Here is a 27,655-nt window from a genome sequence, read left to right as displayed (position 1 = left end):
ACACTCATGATGCGTATACAGACTCAGCTACTCTCTACATACCAATTATCAACAACCATACGTATTCTGTTAGAAACTCAACTATTTATACTTCTCACTTCTTAACTCCCTCTTCACGCGCCTTCACTTCCTCCTTCATTATCTTTCCTCACGCGCCGAGTATACACATTCATGGGCCTATCACAGCTCCGGTGACGTCTTCTGGATCTCCGCCACCTCTTTCCATATCGGACCTCCCCAAAATATCACCGTCGGTATACGACCTCTCCTCCATCTTGGAGCAGATGACCACCACGTGGGCCATGCAGCAACAACCTCGACCGTCGGATCATCCAGGGGCGGATGCAAGAAAAAAATTGTGGGGCAAACATAAAAAATGAGGGAAGAAAATGACTATTGATTAGGAAAAATGACTAAAACCTTGATATATTACAGAAATTTTATAAATTTTAGTGGGGTAAGTGCCACCTACTTGGCTCAAGTAGATCCGCCAATGGGATCATCACTTTGGCGTTCCCTCGTCATCAAATATGGTCGAATTCGTATTTAAATTGTTGGCTAGAATGTTAATATAAGAAGAAATGTGATTTTCAATTGATTCGAGGATTTATTTGCTTTTTTTTTTGGTTCGGTATATACTTTTTTCGAACCATATACATTTTTCGAATAAGCAACAGTTTTTTGTTCTGGTAAAGACTTCATACAGATAAGAAGCGTACAGAAAAATGATAAATACAGTCCGGATATCATGCGTAGTCAGAAGTCAGAATTCGGAAAAATACATGCATGTTGTTTTGGCCAGACAAAGCAGTGTGCAGAGTAATCTCCTATTAAAAGAATAACAACGCGTGCAAATTAGGGTTGATGAAACGACGTCTTACGATTCGTATATAAGATAGATAGTACTGATCTGGTGGAATAGAGCGTGCATCTAGAAAATGTAAATAGAAAATGTAGTATGTTTTCGGGTTATAGATTAGTAAAAGATGAAACCTGATCCAGATCAGAAAATAAAAGAGAATCGCTAACATGTAACTGTTGGGTAATTCTAGGTTCAATTTAAGCTCGCTCAAGAAGATTATAGTCTCCATCGACAAGAAGAAAATTACGATGGATTTATCGCACGTTTTTGTCCTCTGTGAAGCGTTAATTATAAGATGAATCGGAAGAAGAGGATTCATTTTGGTCAAAAGAAAAAAAGAAGAGGATTCATCGTCAACGGAAAAAACTGTGGACACAAGACGCTTTGACGCAACTCTCGAGTTCAAAGACTTTTACTTTCTCTCCAAAACATTTGTGTCTTTAAAATACATATTTCAAAACTAAAAATTGTTTATTCGATTGAAATAAACAGTTTCATCGAGTGTTTAACCCATTATCAAAACAAGAAGAGCAATTTTCTAGTAACAAATTCTGTTAACATATAGTATTTTTTTTTTTTTTGTATTTTAGAGGCTTGATTAATTTTCCAGAAATGTTACCACAAAATACTCGCACGATACAAAAACTATACAAGTGGGACTCACTAAGAGTAGTTAATCCCTGGTTGTCTCGTTTGGAGATTCTGTGGCCCTCTGTTACAACTTGAATCCACTTGCTCAGTGTCTATCCTCTATGCAAGACTTGCAAGACTTGCGAGGAATCAAGGATGAAAAATCTCCATCTTCGTCCTCAAGTGGACTATAGTCTTTACCTCTCCAAATCACGACTTGCTCCTTATCAAATGTCACCAGGATGCAAGGGACCAGATCCTTGGACACATGTAAACTCAGATGATGTTAGTGTTTGTTTTCAAAAAGAAACCGAAGCAGCAAAGCGAAAGAAAAGGGAAAGAAACATCTCACCCTAAGCTTTGCTCCAATTTTCTTGTAATCCTTCTTCTCTAGTCCCAAGCAATCAATCCGTACCAATTCACTTACGAGGAAAGCGTCTCTCACCATTGGAACAAGACTACCATAATAGCCATTCTTGGCTGAAACAAGAAAATAGTTGAGGCAAAAGAGCCTTTTAAGAATTTCAGCATTTAGAATTGGAAAACAAAAAAAGCATGGAAAGGGTATAGACCGAGTTTTGTGAGGGCAGGAACGGCAAGCCCTTTCTTTCTCATTGCTTTGGTCTCTTCGATGCTTAGACCATCGATAGTTGTTTTAATCAGCCTAGGATACACAGGTTCATGAGGTTTCCATAACATCAAAGGGATCTTGGGCCTTTTCTTGGGATCGTAGTTGCGACCTCTATATAACACAAGGGTACCACAGTGTTTAGAAACCACCTGTCCATACGTTTTATCCTGCAACAGCGCAAAAGCAACCGTGCTAAAGACTTATAAAGTATATGGCCCAAAAGACAAGGAATTATCCCTAGTTAGTTTCCATCAAAAGACGATGATGATGATACCTCAAGGTGGAAGATAACGTTCTTCATATCGAGAGTCGGGACTCCAAGACATTTGACTCGAACAGCTTCAGAGTGTTTCCAGTGATTATAGATATCATTGAGCATGTTGTGAGTCAAACCATCTCGCCCTACAAAGGCAACCACTTATTAGGCATAGACAATCATGGAAACTAGAAAGAAAGAAAGAAAGAGAGTCCATTTAAGCATAAAACATTACCGAGATTAATTTGCCTTTTGGTTTTGTTCCTCTGACACAGCTCCACCACGAACTTCCTTTCAGCTTCAGTGAGCGATGGCCCCTGTATCTTCTTCCTCACTTTCCTCCTTTTCTCCTCCAGCTTCGGATCCTCCACTCCATCCACTGACTCCACCTTTGGGTCTACCGCCAGCGCACACACTCCGGTCCATTCCCGGTCCAACCAATCCGGACCAAACGGTGAGTACTTGGGTTCTCTCAATCCAATTGGCCTCACGCTGGAACTACTCTCTGTGTAACTGAACCGGAAGTCGAACGGAAGATCTGAGTGCACCTTCTTCACACCTTCCAGGGACGAAGGTGGACGGTATTGCGGCTTCGGCTTCTTCTTCTTCTCCTGGTCAGGGTTTTCAGATATAGGCGGTGGTGGCTGAAAGTTGTATCGGTCTCGGAGTCGTGACGAGACGGAGACTGTTTCGGCGGAAGAAGCACGGTGAAGGCGGCGCGTGAGGAGGAGGGCGAAAGAGAATGAGATGGATGATGAATTCTGGCGGGAGACACGAATCAGTGACATCAGATTCCTTCCGTAGTTTAGGTTTCAGTCAGAAGAAGCTCTGGCGAGAGTTTGAAACTGGTCAAGTGACAAAGCAGTGTCCAGAGTAATCTCCTACTAAAAGAATAGCAACGCGTGCAAATAAGGGTTGCTGAAACGTCGTCTTACGATTAGTATATAAGATAGATAGTGCTGATCTTTGTTCAAAAAAACACGTCCGCCTAAACCAATCTGCTGGATTTTATACCGTCTATAACCGATTTCTTAAAAATAATCGGTGATTTTAATGAAAATCGGAAGCTTATTAAAATTAAACGGCCCGGCCCAACTGGAGTTGATCGTACACGGAATTCGATTTGGATCCACAATTAAACGGACCCGACCCAAGCTTATTTGCCATATATCCGATCTGTTCTATAAAAATATTTAAATAATAATATATTTAAAATAAAAATATAAAACTTTCAAAATTTAGTCAAAATGGCAATATTTTCTTTTTTTTAAAAAAAAATTTCTTAATTTATCAAGCTTTAATATTTATTATTATCAAATTTATAAATAAAAAATTACAAAAATTACATCTATATATAATAATTATATAGTTTATATGAATTATTATATATCTATATATACATAAATACTTATACCGGAGTGGAGCGGATATATATCCCTCTTATTTTTTTTAGTATATTTGTGATTTACTCCATTTTTAACGGATATTGAATTTTAATATTTGCTTTGCTCCATAAAATTACGGATATCTAAATTTTTCGAATCGAATCGAGACGAGTAACAGATTAAAGCAAATCTAACATATATTTTGCCCAACCCTACGTATGACCAATTACCATCATTATCCCGATATTTGGTCAAATAGTATGTGAATTTCGTATGGAAATCAATAAAGAATTAATATGGAAAAGGTTTAAAAACAAAGAAATGAAGGAAAACATGGAGTATATTATGGAGTAATGTATTGTTTAGTGAGTTTATTTTGAAATATTGATTTACAAGTATGTTTGGTGATGCCCTCTTATGAAATAAAGCATTCTCGGAGACATGAGGACGAGCAGAGATTAAACATTGGAAAGGGACAAAACAATTGAAACCAAAATAGAGTTCAACATCTCATAGCATTTTCGAAAACCACTGGAGGCTTACAGTTTTCTACAATTCTTCTTGATGACCTAAAATCAAATTGCTATCGTACCATATTAGCCCATATATATGGGCCAATCAGCCCACAATGCCGAACAATAGTTTTATGTTTACAGAATTACTCCTGGCCTCATAAGCATCCAGGAAATCCTTATCTCAGTCACTAGTCGTCAACAATGGAAGCTTGTGTACCCGAAGAAGTGCTTGAGCCGCTGCTTAATGTTTCAGATATATCTTATTCACTAGAGCAGTGCTTGCAGTTTCTTCTAGAGTCTTCCAGGACTGATTCAGACTGTTCTAGTTTTGCCAGATGATTCAAGCCAGTTTAGTTTGGTTGGTGTTGGTTTTTTGTTTTGTCTTATTCTTCCAAACGCCAAATCCCTTGTTGTTTTTTTTGTGTGTTTGTAGTTGGGTCTGTAGATGATTATTGGCTCAAGGTTCTGGTTTCAAGACTCTGTGTTGAAGGTGGTTGCTTCCCTGACCTCTTCTCAAAACTATACAGGGCCGATATAGTCCTAGGTAATGAGACATTTACATCAGAACACGCCTTTCTTTTGAGGATGGTCTCTGATATTGCAAATGAGCGATTAAAACAAGTGTCGATCCCCAAGGATACAATTCATCTCATCCTGGGACTATTCAAGAAATCAATTCGTGTTTTTGATTTTGTTTTGGGCAAAAAATCCGAGCTTCCAACTGGTTCAACTGTAATCGATGTAATGGGCTACTCTCTGACGGAAAAAAGGTCAAAATCTAGCTAAACTAAATTTAGTGGGCCAAAATAAATTCAGACTAAATTAGAGGGTCGAAATCTAACTGAAGTCTAAAAAAATTTAAATTTCTTTATCTTGACTATCTTGACTAAAAAATTATTAGTCAACACTAACGGGTTGCTAAGGTGGACGACATGTCATTATTTGATGTGGCAAAAGACACAAAACGACATCATTTTAACAAGTTTGTGGCCAAAATGATTTATTCAAAACAACGTCGTTTTGAGCTGGGGAAAATTAAAATCCCTGATTTCAAAACGAGTTTAGGGTTCTGTTTTCAATTTCAAAACCATCGGATTCTGAACCAGATCTCCTCCTTTTACGATAATCTCGATCAAAATATCCTTGATTCCTCCCAAACCTCCGAGGAAGCGAGTTCATCGTCATTCTGGATCTCTTCCAGATTCACTTCGACGAGCGATGATAGAAAAACAAAAATCTTATCAGACCGATTCTGAAAAAATTAGGGCTCTGAGACAAATCTACGTGCCCTTTTCTTATTGGAACCTATACAAAGCCCAATAAAAAGTATCGAACATTGTTTATGTATTTGTTCGACCGGGATTGTAACGATACCTACAAGATGTGAACCCACAACATCACTGTCCTTGAAAACAAAATGGACCTCAGCAGCATGATGAACAACAGGAACATAAAAATGTTGCTGCCAGACAGGATTTTCGGTGTTGCTAATGACATATGTTCTTCCTATGACTGCACCGGCAACTGATATGGATACATAAGGATCGCTTGTGACCTTCGATAATGTTGGTAATGCTTCCAAACACAGCACCCAATGTATTATTGAACATGTCCATGTTTGGGAGATTATTTGCACGAGAAAACCAATTATCCAGATTCCCATTGTAACAAGAGGACCTTCAAGGAGGCTTTGCCAAATGGCACAATCTGCATACTAGGACAATGCGGAGGTGTATAGCCATAATGAGTAAAGGGATCTAACCTGCCCGAGTGTGACAAATATGAATGAGTTGAGAACGAGTTGTAATGGTTTCCTCCATAGAAGCCTCCCTGCCAAGTTAGATAATGAAGCGGTGGCGAGTAAGGATAAGGTTGGGGAGTATCTGAATTGGGATCCGGTCTATAAGGAGGAGGAGGAGGAGCTCCAAGGTAACAAGGGTATGGAGATTGCCAACCATAATTCTCCATTGTTATCAACACACAAACAAAAACAGCTAACTCTTCTAATCAATCTCAAATAGCTTCAGCACAAGTAAAATTGCATCCGATCAACAACATAGTGCTTGTAGGATCCACAATTGTGGTGTGGTGGGTGATGAGGGTTTCAAGTTTTACCCTAAATGAAATCAATACCCGCAAGTGCACAGCTGATCGATTGTAGTACTTAGGAGGTTCTTTTCTACAAAAGCCTTCGAAAGAAATATGAAGTAAAGAAGTCTAGAACCAGGCAATTTTTTGGGGGTTTTGGTGGTGTCTTTAAAACGTAAAAATTAATCTTAACGGAAAAATATAGAAATCAAAATGATCTCATAACTAAACCTACTAAAAATCGACTAAAAACGGAAAAACGGCTAAACCTAAATTGCTTTGGATGAAAATCGGCTAGAATGAAGAAAAGTAACCTAATGACTAAAACTTGTATTGAAATCGGCGAAAACTTATAAAGACGAGACGCTGGGTTTTCAGAGAAATTCTCTCCGGGGGATAAACGATTCAAAACATCGCTAAAAACTAAATTTAAAAACCCTAGCTAAAACTTTTAGAACTCGAGTCACAAACGTATGAATACGCCACTGTCGTGATCATAACCAACTATCTGTCACAACCCTGACCAGTAGGTTTCCACTCTGGCACTGGAAGGGAAAAGATGCAATATTGCTTAACACTCGTCAACATTCACAGCCCATAGGTAGGTTTCCACCCCTATGGTTGATCTGCTCTTCTCAAACTAGATCTAGCCCCGGTGAATACTTTCGCAACACCAAGGACCTAGATAAGATTGTAGTTCATGACGCTACTTCCATGCATTAAAAATAAGTTTAGAAGAAAAATTTCTAGGATTCGGCTTCAATAGCTAATGGAATCCTCATCTCACATGTATAGCCCCCATCGAAAATCTATTAAACCCAACAATAAAACTACTCAGACATGATTAAAGAAAGCAAAAACATTGTATTGAAAAGGTGAGTAGAAATTGATATTGGAGAAGAAACAAAAGGGTTCAAGAGATAGATCTTTATCTCCCTAAACTTAAAAGAAAGAAAAGTATTGAAAAACCTAAAAAGTATTCCTAAGCATAAAAGAGCATACGACTTAGGGTTCCTAAAACATGTATTTATAGTACAAAAATCATTTCTGGGCGTCACTTAGGGTTTTTTCAAATGAGAGAATCATTTTGGGCTCGAAAATAGGCTTCGGGATCGGACAAACCATTCTCCGCGGTCAGAAAGGACGGGACCGGTGTGAAATGGGTGTTGGCCGCGGGTAAGAATGCTTGTCGGCTGGTTTACGGGACATCTCGCTCTTCGCGTAACTTTTGATTGAACCGTTAGATTGCCATTCTGTAGAGTGTGCTGGAAATCTGGTAGTTCCATCTTTAATGTCTCCAAATTTGAGCTGGATCAGACGGTGATAATGTCTTCATTTGAGGGTGAACTTCTGACGGTTTGACTCTGAGCTTAAATCTGATCTTCTATCCATTTTGTTAAGATTTTTCTTAAGTTTCCTGAAAAGAATCTTGAATCTACAAATACTAGAAAAACACAATAAAAACACTTGAAAGCAATAAAAAACATAGAAAAGGTATTTCAAAACGATCCATAAAAGTGGTCAAAATACGGTGTTATCAACTCTCTCAGACTTAAATCTTTGTATGTCCATAAACAAAACAGAGATCCAATCTGGCAAAGTGAAAAAAAAAATAGGGAATGCCCAAATCTCAGAGACATGAACTCCTAAAATGGGACCATAGATCGTACATCAGTCTACAACTTAGTCTAGAAAATTCTCACCAAGACACAAAAGATACTAGTCCACTTTTTCCGTCATGCAAAACTTAAACAATCTAAATCTCGATTCCATTCAACTAGCTCTGTACATTCATTAAGTGAAATAGTGAATTCTCATCAAAGACATCATCCAGGGTACACGGCGTTTGGCATTTAAGGGATGTTTAAGTGGTGGAGTTAAAGCGTTTCGGGTTACCTGATGAATCCGGAGGATGCAAGATATTATGCAAAACCGCAAGAAAGAGAGTGGACCATTGATGTCCACAGTTTTCAGTCACTCCTCCTTGTCCAATGTTGTTGCTTAATCCTTCCTCTTTTGTTGTGAAGAGTTGTTCCTATAGTCTTAGATCTTTTCCGGAATCAGAAAAATGATCTCCGAATCTCCATATAATCGAACTCTAGCTTGCCTCAAGGATAAAGTCGATCCTCTTATACCCTCTAAGGTTTTATTTCCTTTCGTTTTTATTTTTCTTTTCTTTTCCGATTTTTTTTTTTTTTTTAAAGGAGAAGTAACCTTTTAGAGAGAGAGAGTCTAAGTGATGAAATGTGTACCAATGTTTGGCGATTTTTCTGAGGTAAGCTGAGCTTTCTCCTTTGTTGATCCTTCAGAAAAGGTTTACGGTAAAATCGCAGTTCTTTGTCTTACTGATTGAAAACAACGTCGTTTCTCTTTCTCTCCGACGTGTTTGCACATATCTGCATATAAGACAATGAAAAAAAAGAGTGCATGTGGTTCGAAAGAGACTTGGTTAAGGTGGGGAACTAGCTAAAGATGAACTAACCATTCAGGATCAACAAAGAGTGGTAGAAAGGGTAAAGGAGTCATGAATGTATGATTCTTTTCTCTGGTCTAATGCTTTAATGAGACAAGTCAATTAAGTCAATGTTAAGTTCAAATAAAACAGAGCTAGTGTATTCCTTCATCTAAATCGAAATCATTCAAATTCTTTTAGGGTACTTCGTTTCAAATGCGCTTAGCTACCGCCTAGTCTAGTCCTAAATCATGAATGAGTATGTCACTAGGAATAGTCTAAAAGCACACAATCAACTATCATTGATTCATGTTCACCATTATCTTTAAAACGTATTTTGTTTTGAAAACCGTTTTTGAAAAACTTTAAAGAAAATGCAAAAAATGTAGATAATGCAAGACTCATGAAAAAAAAGTGGTTAGAAAGGGATGAAATCCTCCCCCAGACTTAAATCACATTATCCTCAGTATGAAAAAGTCGAGATTGGATGAGAAAAATGCATATATATATTAAATTTGGTAAGCTAAAGGGAACTTACCTGGATCCGGGATGCTGACGGGAATGAATCGGATCAATTCGAGAGGGTGCGAGAAGGTGATAAATGGAAGAGAGATAGTGATGGGAGGTGGTGGGAAGTGATGGATGCGGTGGAATGCGACTTGGTGAGGCGTGGTGAGTTGAAGTGGGTGGTTTGGGGGTGGGGTCATGTGAACGACCATTTCCCGCGGTCCGGGCTCACGCGACCGCGGGTGGAATGTGTTTGGCCGCGGTCACAAGTACGCGGCCGTGTCTGCCCCGGCAACGGCGCCAAAAACTTGGTGTGGTGGGTGATGGGGGTGTCAAGTTTTACCCTAAATGAAATCAATGACCGCAAGTGCACAGCTGATCGATTGTAGTACTTAGGGATCAAATCCACATGGAATGAGGTTCTTTTCTGCAAAAGCCTTCGAAAGAAATATGAAGTAAGGAAGTTTAGAACCAGACGATTTTTTTTGGGATTTTGATGGTGTCTTTAAAACGTAAAACTAATCTTAAAACGGAAAAATATGGGAATCAAAATGACCTAATAACTAAACTTACTAAAAATTGACTAAAAACGGGAAAACAGGTAAACCTAAATTGATTTGGATGAAAATCGGCTAGAATGAAGAAAACTAGCCTAATGACTAAAACTTTTATTGAAATCAGCGAAAACATATAAACACGAGACGCTGGGTTTTCAGAGAAATTCTCTCCGGGGGAATGAACGATTCAAAACATTGCTAAAAAAAGTAATTTAAAGACCCTAGCTAAAACTTTTAGTACTCGAGTCACAAACGTATGAATACGCTACTTTCGTGATCATAACCAACTATCTCTCGCAACCCTGATCAGTAGGTTTCCACTCTAGCCCTGGAAGGGAAAAGATGAAATATTGCTTAAGACTCGTCAACATTCACAGTTCGCCCATAGGTAGGTTTCCACTCCTATGGTTGATCTGCTCTTCTCAAACTAGATCTGACCCCGGATGAATACTTTCGCAACACTTAGGACCTAGATCAGATTGTAGTTCATGACGCTACTCTCATGTATTAAAAATAAGTTTAGAAGGAAAAGTTATAGGATTCAATAGCTAATGGAATCCTCATCGAACATGTGTAGGCCCCATCGAAAATCCATTAAACCCAACAATAAAATTACTCAGACATGGTTAAAGAAAGGAAATACATTGTATTGAAAAGATGAGTAAAAAACGATATTGGAGAAGAAACAAAAGGGTTCAAGAGATAGATCTCTATCTCCCTAAACTTAAAAGAAAGAAAAGTATTGAAAAACCTAAAAAGTATTCCTAAGCATAAAAGACTATATGACTTAGGGTTCTTAAAACATGTATTTATAGTGCTGAAGTAATTTTTGGGCGTCACTTAGGGTTTCTCCAAATGAGAGAATCATTTTGGGCTCAAAAATGGGCTTCGGGGTCGGACAGACAATTCTCCACAGTCAGAAAGGACGAGACCGGTGTGAAATGGGTGCTGGCCGCGGGTAGGAATGCTTGTCGGCTGGTTTACGGGACATCTTGCTCTTCGCGTAACTTTTAATTGAACCATTGGATTGCCATTCTGTAAAGTGTGCTGGAAATCTGGTAGTTCCACCTTTAATGTCTCCAAATTTGAGCTGGAACAGATGGTGAGAAGGTCTTCATTTGAGGGTGAACTTCTGACGTTTTGACTCTGAGCTGAAATCTGATCTTCTATCTATTTTGTTAAGATTTTTCCAAAGTTTCATGAAAAGATTATTGAATCTACAAATACTAGAAAAACATAAAAGCAATAAAAAACATAGAAAAAGTATTTCAAATCGATCCATAAAAGTGTCAAAATACGGTGTTATCAAATTGACGAATCAATAATTTCCGAGAAGCAAGAGGGGCACTACAAGAAAGAGGGGCTTTTCCGTCAAATTATTTACGACGATTCGTAGTCGTCGTAAATTTACGACGACATTACGTCGTATTTACAACGATCAAAAATTTCGTCGTAAATTCGACGTAAAAAATAACCCTCGTAAAATCGTCGTAATGTTACGACGATATTACGACGAATAAAGAACGAATTTTATTTCGTCGTAATCTTGTCGTAATATTTACATCGATAATACGACGAATTGTCCTCTATCTTGTAATTGACGTAAAATCAATGTAAATGTGATGTAAATTTTATTTCGACGTAAATTTGATGTAAAAATGCAATGGTAATATGTTGGTAACCAAACAAAAAATTCTATATATACCCCTTCTTCTCTCATTATTCCATCAACCCAAAAAAACATATAAAGACACAAATTTTTTGAGTCTTTGAATGTTTAAGTAAAATTTTTAGTAGTTGAAATTTCTATCAAATTTCAAAAACAAAAAGTCAAATATTTGTTTTTGAAATGTCTATATACGATCTACGAAAGTGGATGTATACGCCCAAAAATGGTGATGGGTCGTTGACTGAAGACTTCAAAAACGGATTGGAAATATTCATGTACCAAACCGGCCTTCTGGAAACTGTAATTGAAAGCGGCAAAATGTATTGTTCTTGTGTGAAATGCAAAAATAGGAAACATATTCTTATTGACACTGTCTGGCAGCATTTATTGAATAGAGGGTTCATGCCCTAATACTTTATTTGGTATCAGCATGGAGAGGGATATGGTCAAAGTAGTGGTCAGATGGCTGCACGGAGTACTAGTAATCATCAAGAACATGTGGATTTTGTAGCGTCCAATGATTATCAAAGTAGTCAAGTTCAGGGTGAAGATCATGATAGGATGCATGAAATGATTACTGATGCATTTCATGAAACACATGCTGATATTGTTGAGGAGCCCAATGCAGATGCGAAACGCTTTTATGATATGTTAAACGCAGCAAAGCAGCCTCTGTACGAGGGATGTAGGGAAGGTTTATCAAAATTATCATTGGCAGCTCGGATGATGACAATAAAAACAGATCACAATCTATCTGAAGTTTGCATGAACGATTGGGCAGATCTTATTAAAGAGTATTTGCCAGATGATAATTTGGCTGCTGAAACGTATTATGAAATTCAGAAGCTGGTTTTTAGTCTTGGATTGCCTTCTGAGATGATTGATGTTTGTGTTGATAATTGTATGCTTTTTTGGAGAGATGATGAGAAGCTTGAAGAATGTCGTTTCTGCCAAAAGCCAAGATATAGACCACAAATTGCTGGGCGTAAGAAGATTCCTTACCAACGAATGTGGTATCTTCCTATCACTGATAGGTTAAAAAGACTATATCAATCCGAACGGACAGCTGCGTCGATGAGATGGCATGCGGAACATTCACAAACAGATGGCAAAATGACTCACCCGTCTGACGGGAAATCTTGGAAACATTTTAACACCGTACATCCAGACTTTGCTAGGTCTAAGCGAAATGTTTATCTTGGTCTTTGCACTGACGGGTTTAGTCCATTTGGTATGTCTGGTAGGTAATATTCATTATGGCCTGTGATTCTTACGCCATATAACCTTCCTCCAGATATGTGCATGCAAAGAGAGTTTTTGTTTCTAAGTATATTAGTCCCTGGTCCAAATCACCCGAAGCGGGCCCTTGATGTGTTTTTGCAACCACTCATACATGAGTTAAACCAGTTGTGGCATGTTGGAGTACGAACATATGATTGTTTGAGTGGTAAAAATTTTACGATGCGAGCGGTGCTTATGTGGACAATAAGCGATTTCTCGGCATACAGAATGCTATCAGGTTGGACAACGCATGGGAGGTTATCATGTCCTTATTGTCTTCATAGGACTGATGCATTTCAGCTTAAACATGGTAGGAAAACCTGTTGGTTTGATTGCCACCGTCGGTTTTTACCACCAAACCATCAATATAGAAGAAATAGGCGTTTGTTTATAAAGAACAAATTGGTTCGTCTCCCTCCACCAGTGTACCTAACTGGAGTAGAGCTTGAAGCGCAAATAGATCATTGGGGTGGACTTGAAACGGTCCCCCTTGGAGGAAATTGGCACACTCCTGCGAATATGCCTGACGGATATGGGGTTCATCATAATTGGCACAAGAAAAGTATATTTTGGGATCTGCCTTACTGGAAAGATCATTTGCTTAGACATAATCTTGATGTTATGCACATTGAGAAGAATTTTTTCAATAACATCATGCATACTGTTTTGAACGTCCAAGGAAGAACCAAAGACAGCGTTAAATCACGGATGGACTTACCCGATATATGTAACAGAATTGAGTTGCATATGGTGAGTAATGGGAAAGCACATGTTCCTGTATTTCGGTTGGGTGCTGAACAAAAAACAGCTTTGTTTAATTGGGTATCATCAGCTGTGAAATTTCCTGATGGATATGTATCTAATCTGGCTAAATCTGTGGATAAAGGACAAAAGTTTTCAGGGATGAAAAGTCATGATTGTCATGTGTTTATGCAACGGTTACTTCCTTTTGCGTTTGCTGAACTCCTACCGGGACATGTCCATGAGGCACTAGGAGATATTGGAGCTTTCTTCCGTGATCTAAGTACAAGGACATTATCAGAAGATGTAGTTGCACAACTGTCTACAAATATTCCAATATTGTTGTGCAATTTAGAGAAAATATTCCCACCTGCTTTCTTCGATGTTATGGAACATTTACCTGTACACCTCCCTCATGAAGCAGAGTTGGGAGGACCTGTTCAGTTTAGGTGGATGTATCCGTTTGAACGATTTATGAAGCATTTGAAGGGTAAGGCCAAAAACTTAGCAAAAGTTGAAGGGTCTATCGTGGCGGGAAGTCTGACAGAAGAGACTTCTCATTTCACGTCTTATTACTTTGCTCCAAAGGTTCGTACACGCAAACGGGCTCCAAGACGTTACGACGATGGGGGTGTAGGACAAAGTTACGCAGTAGAAGGTTTGCCTGATATATTCTCACCAATTGGACGTCTAAGTGGGAAACTGAAAGAAACCCGTTGGTCAAACGAACAAGACTACCACAGCGCACATACATATATACTTCTGAATTGCGAGGAATTGGCACCTTCCGAGAGGTACATAATTATAACCATGTATGATTAAAATTTGATATATTGAACATGTGAAATGTCATTAACAATGTATTAAAATTTCAGCACTTTCGTCAGTCAAGTCCGAGAATGCATTGACGGTGTTTCAGAAGATGAAATTAACAAGCGAAAAGACCAACATTATGCATTGTGGTTAAAAGGTCAAGTTGAGCATGATGACATGACATATGCAGTATGGTTTCATGAGTTGCTCCTAGGTCCTATTTCGAAGATAACTACTGCAGCTATGTATTTCACACGTGGCTATGTTTTTCATACTTATAGTCATGGCACTCACAGGGCAACTACAAACTATGGAGTTTGTGTACGAGGTGAAGTAGACTTTTATGGGATCATCAAAGAGATAATTGAAGTGGAATACCCCGGATTAGTCAGAATGAAAACTGTTCTATTCAAATGTGATTGGTTTGATCCTACGGTAGGTCGTGGAGTGCGCATGAACAAATTTGGAGTGGTAGATGTAAACGCATCTCGGCGATACAATAAGTTCGAGCCATTTATACTTGCATCTCAAGCAGAACAAGTCACCTTTGTTCCATATCCTCGAGTTCGGAATACGGGAATTTCATGGCTGGCGGTTGTCAAAGTTGCTCCACGGGGTATAATTGATGGTGTAGATCTCCCGCCAATGCAACAAGATGATTGTGTCCACATTACAGAACCGGATGTTGAAGAAAATGTTCTTTTAATTGATCCACGTAATCGACAAGTTGAAGATCTACATGGGGACGAAACTGAAGAAGGTGCTGACGAATTTACGACAAGCAGTGATGATGATGACAATGATGATGAGGACACCGAGGAAAATGTTGATGAAGACTAATTAAATATGTTGACATTAATTAATTGCATGCTTTGAACGTTTCACTGTAACATTTGTCAAATTTAAATTTTTGTTTATATAAGCTTCTTGTTTTCATCTCCTGGGGACCCAGTTAGAAAATTTATTGATGAGGATGCTGAAGAGGAAGATAACAGTGACAATGATTGTACAAGAAAATGGTAGGTGCTCCTTATTTCATCAAGTGATCCACCATACCTCTATAATATGAAGATTGAAAATTTGTTTATGTGTTGACTTGAACATATGTTGACTTTTATGACGAATTTACGACGACTATTAAGAAATCGTCGTAACTTCGTCGTAACATGCAAACCCTAAACCCTATAGGATTTAGCTTTCCCAACTTACAAAATGGTTTTTGGGTTCATTTTCCTAAGTAAACTGATGTATTATATAAGGGTCTGTAGTGTAAGGTTCAGGAATTTATAGAAATGTGGTTTTTACGACGAATTTACGACGAATGGGAGTAATTGTCGTAAATTCGTCGTAATATACCATCGAGATTACGACGAAATGTAACCCCTAAATCTTAAAATCAATCTTTTATGGGGTTCTGGGGGGATTTTGATGAAGAGAATGAAATGGCTTACCATCTCATAAGGTAAAACAACTTTCTAAACAAAAAAAAAAAAAAAAATTCTAAAATTGACATATATGTGTTATATACATTTACACAAGATGTATGGATTTATCTTACATCTTACTAAAATCTTCATTAAGTTATGTAAACATGTTAGAAAGTTATACACACCACATTTATCATGAATAGACATGCTTGTATGTCCTTATGGATGTTTCAATTTTTGAATTTCATCAGTTTTGTATAATTTGTCGTTAATTCGTCGTAATATTACGACGAATTTACGACGATATGTGTATACACAGCCGTTTTAATTTTAATGATTTATACGATTCGTCGTAAATTCGTCGTAATGTTACGACGAATTTACGACGAATTACACGGATCGTCGTAAATTCGTCGCAAAGTCCAGATACACCCACGTGTGTTTGTCTTATTCGCTTTGTGTACGGTGGGAACTTTGCGACGAATTTACGACGGATTCGTCGTAAATTCGACGTAATATTTACGTCGAATTTACGACGAATATAAATTCTATATATAGGACCTCACCCCTTCCTCATTTCGTCGCTCATCTCTCCTTCCTCTCTCGCTCTCTCTGCTTCCTCCTTCCCACCTCCTCCTTTCGACGCAAAAAAAAAAGGTAAATAATTTTTTTTAATTATTTCAAATTATAATAATTTTAAATAGTTTAGAAATTCAAACGGTTTAGGTCGGGAATTAGTTTAGGCTTGGAATTTGTTAGATTTAGGATCGGAATTTATTAGATTAAGGATCGGAATTTGTTAGATTTAGGATCGAAATTGTAATTAATTTGAAAAATAAATTTTTTTCCGTTTTGCAGACGATGCCTCGACGGAAGACGCATTACATCAATTTCATGGCGGACGGACATTCTTCCCGAGCGTCTGCCTCGGGAAACACCGGGACCGATGTCCCTTCGTCATCTTCCGGAGCCTCTCAGGTTACGAATACCACGGAGCCGTCTCCACCACCGCCTCCACCACCGCCTCCACCACCGCCTCCTCCACCGGCTCCCGAACCGGTACCCGCCCCGGCTGCCGAACCGGTACCCGTCCCTCCTCATCCGTATGCCCAGTTTACGGTTGAGGATTTACTAGCCTTACCGGGACGGGGGCTTTACGACGTCTGGTTCCCGGAAAAGCGGAACCAGGCTCTTATTGGTAAGTAAACTTTTTTGTTTTTTATAGTTTTTAAATTAACGCTTTAATTTACTTAAATATTAATGTAATAATTTTTTTTTTGTTTCATAGGTTTACTTTGGATAATTGTGTCGGTCGGAGCGTTTCCGACTGCATTAAGAGTCATTTCGTGGAGCCGCACTACAATTGGAGCAAGGTGTCGCAAGAGACGTGCGACACCTGGTACAAGTGCTTCGCGGTAATATTTTTTAAATATTATTTATATCATTTTAAATTGTTTTCAATTTAATTAATCTTACTTTTATATTGTTTATCTAATTTTTTGTTTTCTTTTGCAGCAACGGTGGAACTGGGACATCGGGATCAACGAGACGGTCCGCGATGCTTCGTGGAAAAGGCGAAGAAACGCCTAGTCAACACCGTTTCCGATTGGAAGCGGAAATGGGAGACCGACGGTGACGACGCAAAGCCGAGCTCCATGTCCACTTGGTGTTGGAACGGGTTGAAGGCGTATTGGGTGGACCCGCATGCCCAAACCACCGCTGCTAAGTGTTCGACCGTCCGAAACCGGGTCGATCCGGTGACTGGTGAGAAGTTAGTGACCCCGCACACTTCTGGCCAAGTATCTTTTGCGGGAAGACGTCTCATGATGGTAAGTAATTAAATATAATTTATTTCATTATTATTTTAATTTTATTTATTACTATAATTTATTAAATATTTTTGACTAATAATGTTTATTAATTGGTAGGCCGAGGAGAACGGAGGAGAACTACCTCCAATGACGAAGCTCTTCGAGACCACTCACCGGAAGAAGGACGGGAGCTTTGTCGACGCTCGGTCCGAGGAGATCTACAATGCCGCTATGCAGCGGATCGCCGAGCAGGAGACCCAGACCACACCTGACGGTACTATCCACGTACCGTTGACCGTCGCTGAGCAAGACCAGATTTTCGAAGAGGTATGATCTATTTCAATTTTTTAAAAATTTATTATATTTATAGTTACTTAATAAATAATTAACGTTTTTATTTTCCATTTGTAGGTCGCTCCGAAGAAGAAGGGCCGAACCTTAGGGATGGGCTCTATTAGAGACTGTCCTGCCGCCACGGCTTCCGGATTCCACCGCCCGCAGGATCCGCAGCTTCGCCAAGAGCTTGCTACGGCCAATGCTGAGATCACCACTCTCAGGCATGAGCAAGTGGCCCAGAAGTAGGAGCTCACCGAGATCCATGATCTCTTCGACATCATTGCGGAAGCGGTTCCGCAGTTGGCCACCGCAATCCGAGCGAGGCAACAGCGAGCACGGAGGGTTTTTGAGACCGGAGCTACTTCCGGTACTGGACCCTCGGAGCAGAAGACGCAGGGCGGTCAGACTTCGGCTCCGGTCCCAGCAGCGACGGGCGGTCAGTCTTTGGCTCCGGTAGTGCAGACGGAAAACGTCGGCCCAGCAGCGACGGGCGGCCAAGACGGAGAGCTTCCTCGTGACGTCGATCTCAACCTCGACGATTACGACTTTGTATAGATTAGGTTTTTTTGTAAAAAACAATTTGTAGTAATTTTTTTTATTTATAAATTATTTTTGAATTTAAATTTCAAATTTTTTCTATTTTTAATTTTTTTATTATTTTAAAAATTCATTAATTAAATTAAAATCGAATTAAATAATTAATTTATAAATCGACGTAAATTCGTCGTAAATTTACGTCAAATTTTGAAAAATTTAACGACGAATTTACGACGAATAACTTTACGTCGGATTTACGTCGAAAATTTACGACAATTTAACATCGATAATTAAAAATTTATTTTTTCCTTAATTGAAATTCTTCGTCTCCTAATCGTTGTTAAATCGATGTAATTTTACATCGATTTTACGTCGTTCTTATGATGGAGTTATTTTGTTGTACATCCGTTGGAAATTTTACGTCGCATTTACGACGAATTGTTTCCGACGATTTTACGACGATTTTCCGGAGTTGGTAATTTTACGACGATTTTACGATGATTTGGGTTTTACGACGATCGTTTTACGACGAATTGTAATTCGTCGTTAATTCGACGTAAATGTTCTTTTACGTCGATTTTACGTCGATATCTGCCGACGTAAAAGCCGATCTTTCTTGTAGTGGGGAAGTAATCTTACAGGATTCATATAGTCGATACTGAATCAACAAGGCAAGTATTTACATCACCGGCGTTGACAATGGACCTAAACGATCATTTCCGGCGAAGAAGACGAATAAGGAACAAAGACGAAAGACGAAAGACGAATGTGTCTCTATAAATTTTGACTTTGTGTTTTTGTTTCGTTAAAAGGTAAAGTGGTAAAAAACTACTTTAAAGGTCGAGAAACTTAGTGAAGCTGGTAAACTAGTCCGCGTTAAGTCACGCGTATTGGTCCACAATATTTCCTTGATTCTAAAACTTTTGTTCAGTTTTTTGTTATTAGTTATACGATTTTGATTTATAACTATTAATTATGTGTTATGTGTTATTTCATTTATTGGATCTACTTATGAATTAGATGTCACAATTTAGAAAGATTTTCATGTTAAAAAATAAAAACTCTATCCGAAAAACAATCTACAGATAAATAATAATAGTGCAATTGAGAAAAAATAATAATAGTAAGAATTGATCCTGAAGCACCTTCACTTGCACTTTTGTAAAGTGCAATTGAGAAAAAAAAAAATAATAGTAAGAATTGATCACCATTTCCGGTTTCCAACAACAAATTCATTGGACTGATGGAACTTTTCAGGGTCAAACGACGAGAACTTGGTCATCATCCAAGTGACTTTGTGATTGAGAGGCTTCTCAATTAGGCTAAAACATTCCACTGTTGCGGGTTCACCAGGTTCAAACCCATAAAGCTTGGCACCAAACATACAACAATCTCCAATAAGGTATCCTTTTTTCTCAAGATCAGCAAGAGATATCAAACTCAGAGTCCCAACTCTTTGCGGTATTGATGATGTACCAAAGCTCCTTTTTCCTGCACAAGTAAAAGAAGCAACATCAACAATAGATATACACACAGCTATATATCTCTATATTGTCTGCATAGAGAAAGATTGATAGAGAAAAGTGTGCTAAAATGGCCTTCTCTGACTGACGAAAAAGACCTCAAAGTCGATCTTAACATCTATTGAAGCTTGATTCTCTAAGAAGATGGAGACATGACCATTTCCATTCTTATTCCCATTTGGGTACACAACGAGTTTCCTGCTTTAAACCAAGTCAAGAAACATGGAAAAAAAAAATAGTTGAGCTTAACTATAAGTGGTTTAGGTTTATTTTGTATGTTAAAAGCATAAAAAGATTTGAAAAAAAAGCTCACCATTTGTGACCACCGAGATCGAAAACAGAGGATTCGACCATTTCGATCTTATGCTTCTTAAATAAAGAGAAGTTGTCTATCTTGAACATTTGAGTTGTTCTGTGATATGATTTGAACGAACTCACCATTTCTGTGAACAGCAAAAAAGACAAGTTAAAAAAGGATAAAATTTGAAACTGATGATAAAGAGAGTCTCTGAAGTTATTAGTTATTTCCTACGTTCGATTGGTATTGGTCGTGACATTGTAACAAGCTGCAAATGATATGAAAGTGATTCTCTTTTAAATGGAGACTACGAGATGTGTTGAAGCAGCAAGTATATAGCTGAATATATAGAAATTACTGCACAAGAGCCATGCAAGTATAATTAGCACTTTTGCTGACAACGGTGGATGCTATGAAGGACATCTTAAATTGATGTTTGGTGGCCCGATATTGACTTGACGCCTGGTTCAATGTAAAGTTCTCGATGAACTTTTATTCACTGACAACCATCATCCGCTTAAAATGGTGCAGTAAAATATTTTTGATAGTAGTGTGGATTTTGGTACCCTATTAAATAAAAAATGTTTATAAGTAAATCATTAATAGTTAATAACACGAAAATGTAATTTTACCTCCACTTGATCATACCATTTCATCTGCGAGAATGATTTCCAAAGACTCCCTACTTTTAGTCTGATATTGCTTCCATGTGTGAAGCACCTTCACTTGCACTTTCCACCCAGTCTTGAAGGGCTTAACGTCAGCCAAAGGGATTAACCTCATGTTGGAAGCCATTGCAAAGAGTATGAGTGAACTAAAGTAAAAAAAATTATAGTTGATGTGGAGTGAAATGGAATACGGGATTGTCGTATTTATAGTGAAATAATATAGGATTTTCGCAATGCCGGTGAGTTGTATGTAAATTGGCGGCCAAGTCGAATTTTTCAATTCAAATTGAACACAATATTGATGCCTAATAGCGAATCCATTTTTTTTTGTAAATTAGTTATTATTGAATATCTATAAGGTGATGCGAAATTAATGGAATAAATATTCGATAAAAAAGCATGTAATAGCATATTCTCATCGATTGACATATAGAAATAGCTCAGAATAAAATTTGAGAATTTTATTCAATGCCGTTAAGAAGTAAGATACTTTGGCGGCGAAATATATTTTGTTCAAATTGAATTAAATACAATATTATGGCAAATAGGCAAATACGTCGTTGTTGGAAAGTAGTTATTATTGTGTATATATTTGGATATGCTTAATAAGTTGAAAAAATTAATTACAGAATAATATTCACAGATTATAGTATATTGTTATAACTGTTCCGAATATAGTGTTTTGTTTAAATTTGTCAACTATGTTTACAATTAAGATTTTTCTCAAAAATGCTGAAAAATAGAAAACGGGTCACTTATTAGGATCCACGTCCTTCTAAACAGGTCAACCTAAAATGATGCGGATTCTCTTTGGTTTGAATTTTTTTTTGTCGTAAATTACATATTTCTTTAATGACATTCATTGTAATATACCATGTAATACCGATATCAAAGATCTAAATGTATTTCTCATTTAATAGTATAAGATTAATTGAATATAATCTTTTAGCTACTTTCTCGCAGGTAAACAAAAAAAAATTATTTACCTTACCTACTATCAGAGCTGTGCCTGAATTTTCACGGACTACAAGCCAAAAAAATAAAATTGGCCCTTTTAAACATTTTTCTTTGTTAAAAGCCAATTACAATTTTTAAATAAAACTCTTATTAGTGCAGCTAAAACCCGCAATTAAATAGCTAAGGGTATCAGTTCACTCTTATTTATAGTGCAGCTTCCCTTTCTAAATTTTGAAAATTTTCGATGTGAGATAACAGATAGACCATTTTTTAAAAATAAGTAAAAACGTCACAAACACGCACATCTGAGAAGAATAAAACTCGGGAAGTCAACAAGTATGACCCGTTTCTGACTACACAAGACCAACTGGACTAGTTTAAGTTATGGAAAATTGGCCCCAAAATAAATTTTAAACTCACCGGCCCTGAAGCTGATGTTCAGCCTGTGTCCAGACACGGCTCTGCTTACTAATGAACTAGTTCCACAAACTGAAAAAGAAAGAGCTCTCTATCGAGAGGTAGCTTTAGATGATACGTACAGAGCAGATAAAAAGGAGAAAGCTATATAGCTTTAGGGATGTTTGCAGGGATGTTTTATGAATGATTTTCCACCAAAATATAAAATCTTTGAAACTAAAACATAACTCTTCTCTTTATGTAAGGAAACATAATTTTGATCATAAAACTTAAAAACTGTGTAAAAAGTAAACAATATCATTTCATAGTGAAATATCAGTTCATTAATATCATTCAGAAGGACATGACCAAGATAGGAGTGAAGTAAACAAATCTATACTATTATTTGCGAAGTCAAAAATCCTATGTGTCGTCTTTAGAGTGATTTGCTTATGTGTCATTATTAAAATCTATATATGTGTCGTTTTAATTAATTCTGATAGGACGATCATTAATCCTACGTGTCAATATGTGTGACATGGCTTTTTTTCATCGATTTATGGGCCTTTGAAATTGTTCCTAAACATCTTTTTATATATTTGTGTTCATAAATGTTTTGGAGTAATCAGTTATTGTTCGTAAATATAAATTAACCTAAGCTTCTTTATTTTTTTCCTTAAAGAATCTTCCTCATGACCGATCACATATTTAGTTCTGTTATGTTCTTTTCACTGTTTTGTGTTTGAATTAGTTTCTTTTAATTCGAGTTTGTAGTCTTATATTGATATATACCTTACACTATGCTGATTTTGATTAGGTTATCTTCGTTGGTGGTTTATACAATGGACAACATGTCAAGAGGTAGACTTATCGATTTGTTCTCTTGATATATTCGTTCGGTTTAATTTTTATGCAATTAGACAACTTATGATCCATCGCTTATATTTTTTAGAGATGCATCGTTTTGTATTAAAAAAAATTCTAATTCTATACTTCGTGGTTATGATTTTAAGATGCATCGCTAATATTGCAAAGTTGAATGATGCATCGTTTCAATTACAAAGCTTCAAGTAATTTGTCTGAATTTTCTCTCTCTTTAATTCAGATGTTCCCGTTTTGAGCTTCCACCTGCCTCAACCTGGTCGTGAATCTGAAGGGTAAGCGTAAGTCCATATTCCTTTTTTTTTGTGATAATGTTATTGTTCCTTAAAAGTAAGTTGGTTCCACGACTTTCTTTTCTTCGTGATTACTTGCATTTGTATTTTATTATTATTCACTTACATGTATAGTTTGATATTCTTCTAAAAGATTATTACAATTTTGACATGTCAAGGTTTACACCTTGAGAGGTGCACACAATTTATGGGTTGGATGGATTATAATCGTTTGTTTCGCAATGGTCGAATTCTCCAGAATTCAGAATTCCCATCACTCTACGTTTAATGGCACAATCTTTGTGTATTATGTTCTGCTGTCTCTGTTTTTTATTTACTAGATTCTTGAGACATTTCATAACAACTTTTGTATAACATGCGCCTCCCTCCTCTTTTTTTTTTTTAACACATGGTTCTGTCGTTAGTTTCTTCCATTGTTACATTTACTTATGTTCTAGATCCTAACAGAATACATGAGGAGGATCAGTGTACACTTGATATGATGTCACTTGATATCTGCCTTAGAGATTCACAGTCCTCAGTTTTATTGAAAGGGAACCTTTTTTTTGTTTGTTTCTTTATAAAATTTTGGCTCGGGTCCTCTTTATAACACAAGCAGATATAGGCCATGTATTATCAGACAAAACTGTGTTTGATAAAAGAACTTTGTTTGTTTATTTATTGGTCGATTTAACTCTTGGGATATCAGATCATTTGTCTTTGTTGTATTTTTTTAGTTTACCGAGGTACAAGTTCTTGTGTATCACGTTTGAGGGTTTGCACGCATAATCTCTTCCGTTTTGTATGAAGTTCTAAAGACAGTGGAATTTCAGTGCTGAGGTGAATTCTTCTATGAGTTTGTTTTGATATAATAGTTTTTCTTATTTTCTTGGTGGATGTTTTGCAGCTTCCAGTCTTAGGACAACACTGAGACCAACCTCTGCTTTGCTGGAAACACATTGTGTCAGCAGTAAAGGGCTCAGTGATTCATGTATGAGACTACTCTCAACCAAATAAGAAGGCTTTTTCTTCTCAGAAACCAAAAACGATCAGGTCTTATGTCTGTTGCCATACCTTGACTAGGCAAGGGGAAAGAGGGGGACAGTTTCATTGCTGATCTGCGAAAAAATTGCTTATTTCCTGTTGCGGATGGACTGTCTCTCTCCAATGAAAGGAGCAACAACGTGGCAAGAAGAGAAGCTTGGTGTAGTAATAGGTGCAGGTGCAGCAACGATTTCAGCTAAAGCATGCATCATGTCTAAGCTGAGGCTCTTGAGGAACGTGTGCGAGAACGTCAACCCTTGTACGCCGCACCTGTGGGGGCTTGTGATCGTGACAGCAACTTGGGATGGTAGGATTAGGGTGTTCCATAACTACGGTTTACCAGTTCAAATAGTAGTAGCATTCTTTGATTTAGATTGGAGCTCACGTTAGCTTTAAAATCATGAGCTAAAATTGGTATCTTTGTATTTTGTGTCTGATGCTTTATGTGACACCTATTATGTGCGTGTGTGTAAGTAAACACCGACCGTGATTTAAAATTTTTCAAACTTAGAAGTGACAATAATGTGACTGACTACTGAATATCTGTGGTTCTTAACATTTACAAAACATTAGTATACTTCTTTTTGTGTCTTTCTGTTGATATTATTCCTTTAACCGAGGACTCTGAAATACGTTTATGTTTTGATATTTGCTCATCAGATGTTTGAAAGTAAAAAATATATATACTTGAGCAATTGTATCTGATGAGCATAACAAGAACAGGGACACTACTTGATCGATTCACCCCATTTCATATGTATTAAGAAAAACATACAAAAAAAGAAAAACAAAACTCTATCTTTAGAGCTTTACTTTATGTTTTTTTATATTGTATTAGTCTTGATATATATATACAAGGAGATTTTGGATCAAAAAATTAGATCCTTCTTAAATCGATTAAGTGAAACCAGTTTAATTAAGTTTTTTCCTAAAAAATCATAGCTTTTTTATTTATTTTCACTAATCTTACTAAAAATCAAGCTTTTAAAGTCAATTCAACCGATCAATCTAATACGGTCTTAATGGTTTTTTTTTGTTTAAAAGATACAACACTCTCATTAATTTAATATAATACATGATAACAGCAAAAAGAAATTAGTTAAATTAGACAAAGCAGAAAAGTAAAAGACGAAGAAAAACCTGAATAATAGTATATCAAGACGATCAATATGAGATAAGAAAGAAAATGAAGAAATTGGAGACAGTGAAAAGAAGTCGGAAAAAATGAAGACGATAAAAACAAGCAGGAAGAAATCACAGATATTGAAGAATAAAGAAAAATTAAGGAAAAAACATATTTTAGGATTTTGTTTTTTTGTACAATATTTTTTGATCAGAGGTAACACATATAAATACCATTTTATTTATATATGATAGATACTATAATACATTTATATATTAACTGTAATTGTTTTTTAAATTTAGATAATTTAAATATATAAGTGGTTTCATAAACGTAAGGTACAAGAAAATAATACTTGAAATGATGAAGCTGTTTTGATTTCAAAAAAATATGCGACTGATATGAAGAAGGAGAATGAAGAGATGGCCAAGATGGTTAAGATGGTAAACTAAGAGAACAAAATAGGAAATAAGCATGACGGAAAATTTGTTCCTGAACTTCTACAGCTTTGTTGCAACTTTTAATCATTTTATTATTATAATACATGTGAAACGGACATTATGGTCTAATTTCCAATGAGAGCAATGAGATATCTTTTTTGAAAAGTTGTGTATTGTAAAAGTGTTTCATCTGAATTTGATTTTGATTGCATGAAAATAAGTCTTACAAAACCTCATTAGAAGTAGCATAATCAGAGCAAACAACGATAAAAAAACATGTTAGCCCACAAATCTTACGTTCTCTTTTTTTATTGCACAAGAATTATTATACTATCTTTAAGGAAATTGATTATGTACAAATCAATACAACTATCAATTGTAAATCCTATTCAAAATAAGAGAAAAAAACTACAGAAGAAGTCGAAGGATATAAAAGAAGAAGAAGCAGAAAAGAAGACAAATAGATGACGAAGAAGTCAAAAAGACAAAGACAAAGTCATATCAATTAATTCCAAAAAGAAAAATAAAAAGGTGGATAACCCAAACTAATGAAGACACATAAGGATAACAAGATGAGAAAGTTGAAGAAGAAGAAGAAAAAGAATCAGACGCTTGAGAGGTTAGAGAAAAATAAAAAATGAGAAAACAAAGTAGTAGAAGAATAAGAGGAAGAAGAGGGGAAGTAAGAAAGTGGAAAAAAGAAGAAGTTGAGATTATGAATATTATGAAAAATAAGTCAAAGAAAATAAGAAAAAAGAAGAAGAAAAATACAATGAGGAAGATCAGAAGAGGAAGCAGAAGGGGAAGAAGACAAAGACGAGATAAGTAAGAATGATAGATTAAAGAAAACTCAAAAGAAATAAGACAAAGAAAAAACAAAACTAAAAGAAGAAGCAGGTGTTGGAGAAGACAAAGACAATAAAGAAGTAGAAGTCAAAGTTGTAGAGGATGAAGATGTAGAAGGAAACAAGGAAGATGAGAGCAAAAAAGAGGAGGAGAAGAAGAGAGAGCTGATTAAGAAAAACTTGAAAAATACGAGGACATATATGTTCAAGATAAGGAAGGAAAACCGAAGTTGAATATGACAAAGTATGAGAATGTGAAGATGGGAAAGGAAGCTAAGAGAAATTTAGAACAAGAAATTAAAGAAAACAAAGAAGAAAAATGTGATGAATTATAAGAAGGAAGAAGAACAAAAACAAGAGGAATAAAAAACAAAAGAAAAGAAGAAGAAGAAATCGAAGAAAACAAAGATTATAAAAAATAAGAAGTCCAAGATGATTAAGAAATAAACAAAAATAACATGAAGAATAAAAATAAGAATATAAAGAAGAGGAAGAAAAAGAAGAAGATAGAGATGAAAATGTAGAAGATGAAGAAAACTGAAAAAATATTAAGTCAGAGAAGACGAAAACGATGAAAAAGAATAATCGGAAGAGAAAGACAATGACAAACCAAAAGAGAATGGAGAAGAACAATTGTTCAAAAAGAAAAAGATGATAAAGAATAAGTCAAAGTCAATGACAATTAAGTAGACGAAGAAACATAAATCAA

General features: G+C 36.6%; 2 protein-coding genes across 2 annotated transcripts; both read right to left on the bottom strand.

The window, feature by feature from the left end:
• Positions 1-1,598: 1,598 nt before the first annotated feature.
• LOC18013858 (CRS2-associated factor 1, mitochondrial) lies at positions 1,599-3,167 on the bottom strand. Its single transcript, XM_006418564.2, has 5 exons — positions 2,615-3,167; positions 2,398-2,525; positions 2,065-2,290; positions 1,845-1,972; positions 1,599-1,751 (listed from the first exon to the last, which is right to left on the bottom strand). Exons 1-5 carry the CDS (start codon positions 3,165-3,167, stop codon positions 1,599-1,601), a joined length of 1,188 nt encoding a protein of 395 aa, XP_006418627.2.
• A 16,535-nt stretch (positions 3,168-19,702) lies between these two features.
• Positions 19,703-20,578, bottom strand: LOC18013974. Its single transcript, XM_006418563.2, has 4 exons — positions 20,554-20,578; positions 20,335-20,464; positions 20,107-20,219; positions 19,703-19,989 (listed from the first exon to the last, which is right to left on the bottom strand). Exons 1-4 carry the CDS (start codon positions 20,576-20,578, stop codon positions 19,703-19,705), a joined length of 555 nt encoding a protein of 184 aa, XP_006418626.2.
• Positions 20,579-27,655: the final 7,077 nt, after the last annotated feature.

The sequence above is a fragment of the Eutrema salsugineum genome, unplaced genomic scaffold (genome assembly GCF_000478725.1).
Source record: "Eutrema salsugineum unplaced genomic scaffold, Eutsalg1_0 scaffold_4, whole genome shotgun sequence".
Lineage (NCBI taxonomy): Eukaryota > Viridiplantae > Streptophyta > Magnoliopsida > Brassicales > Brassicaceae > Eutrema > Eutrema salsugineum.
The sequence above is the reverse complement of the archived record's forward strand: the minus strand, read 5'-3'. Positions and strand labels throughout refer to the sequence as shown.

Coding starts and splice junctions, on each gene's coding strand:
- LOC18013858 (XM_006418564.2), bottom strand. CDS start 3,167: ATGTCACTGATTCGTGTCTCCCGCCAGAATTCATCATCCATCTCATTC. Junction 1,973..2,064: donor TCCTGCCCTCACAAAACTCG/GTCTATACCCTT, acceptor TTCTTGTTTCAG/CCAAGAATGGCTATTATGGT. Junction 1,752..1,844: donor AAATTGGAGCAAAGCTTAGG/GTGAGATGTTTC, acceptor CATGTGTCCAAG/GATCTGGTCCCTTGCATCCT.
- LOC18013974 (XM_006418563.2), bottom strand. CDS start 20,578: ATGTCACGACCAATACCAATCGAAC. Junction 20,465..20,553: donor ACGACCAATACCAATCGAAC/GTAGGAAATAAC, acceptor TGCTGTTCACAG/AAATGGTGAGTTCGTTCAAA. Junction 19,990..20,106: donor CTTTGAGGTCTTTTTCGTCA/GTCAGAGAAGGC, acceptor TTACTTGTGCAG/GAAAAAGGAGCTTTGGTACA.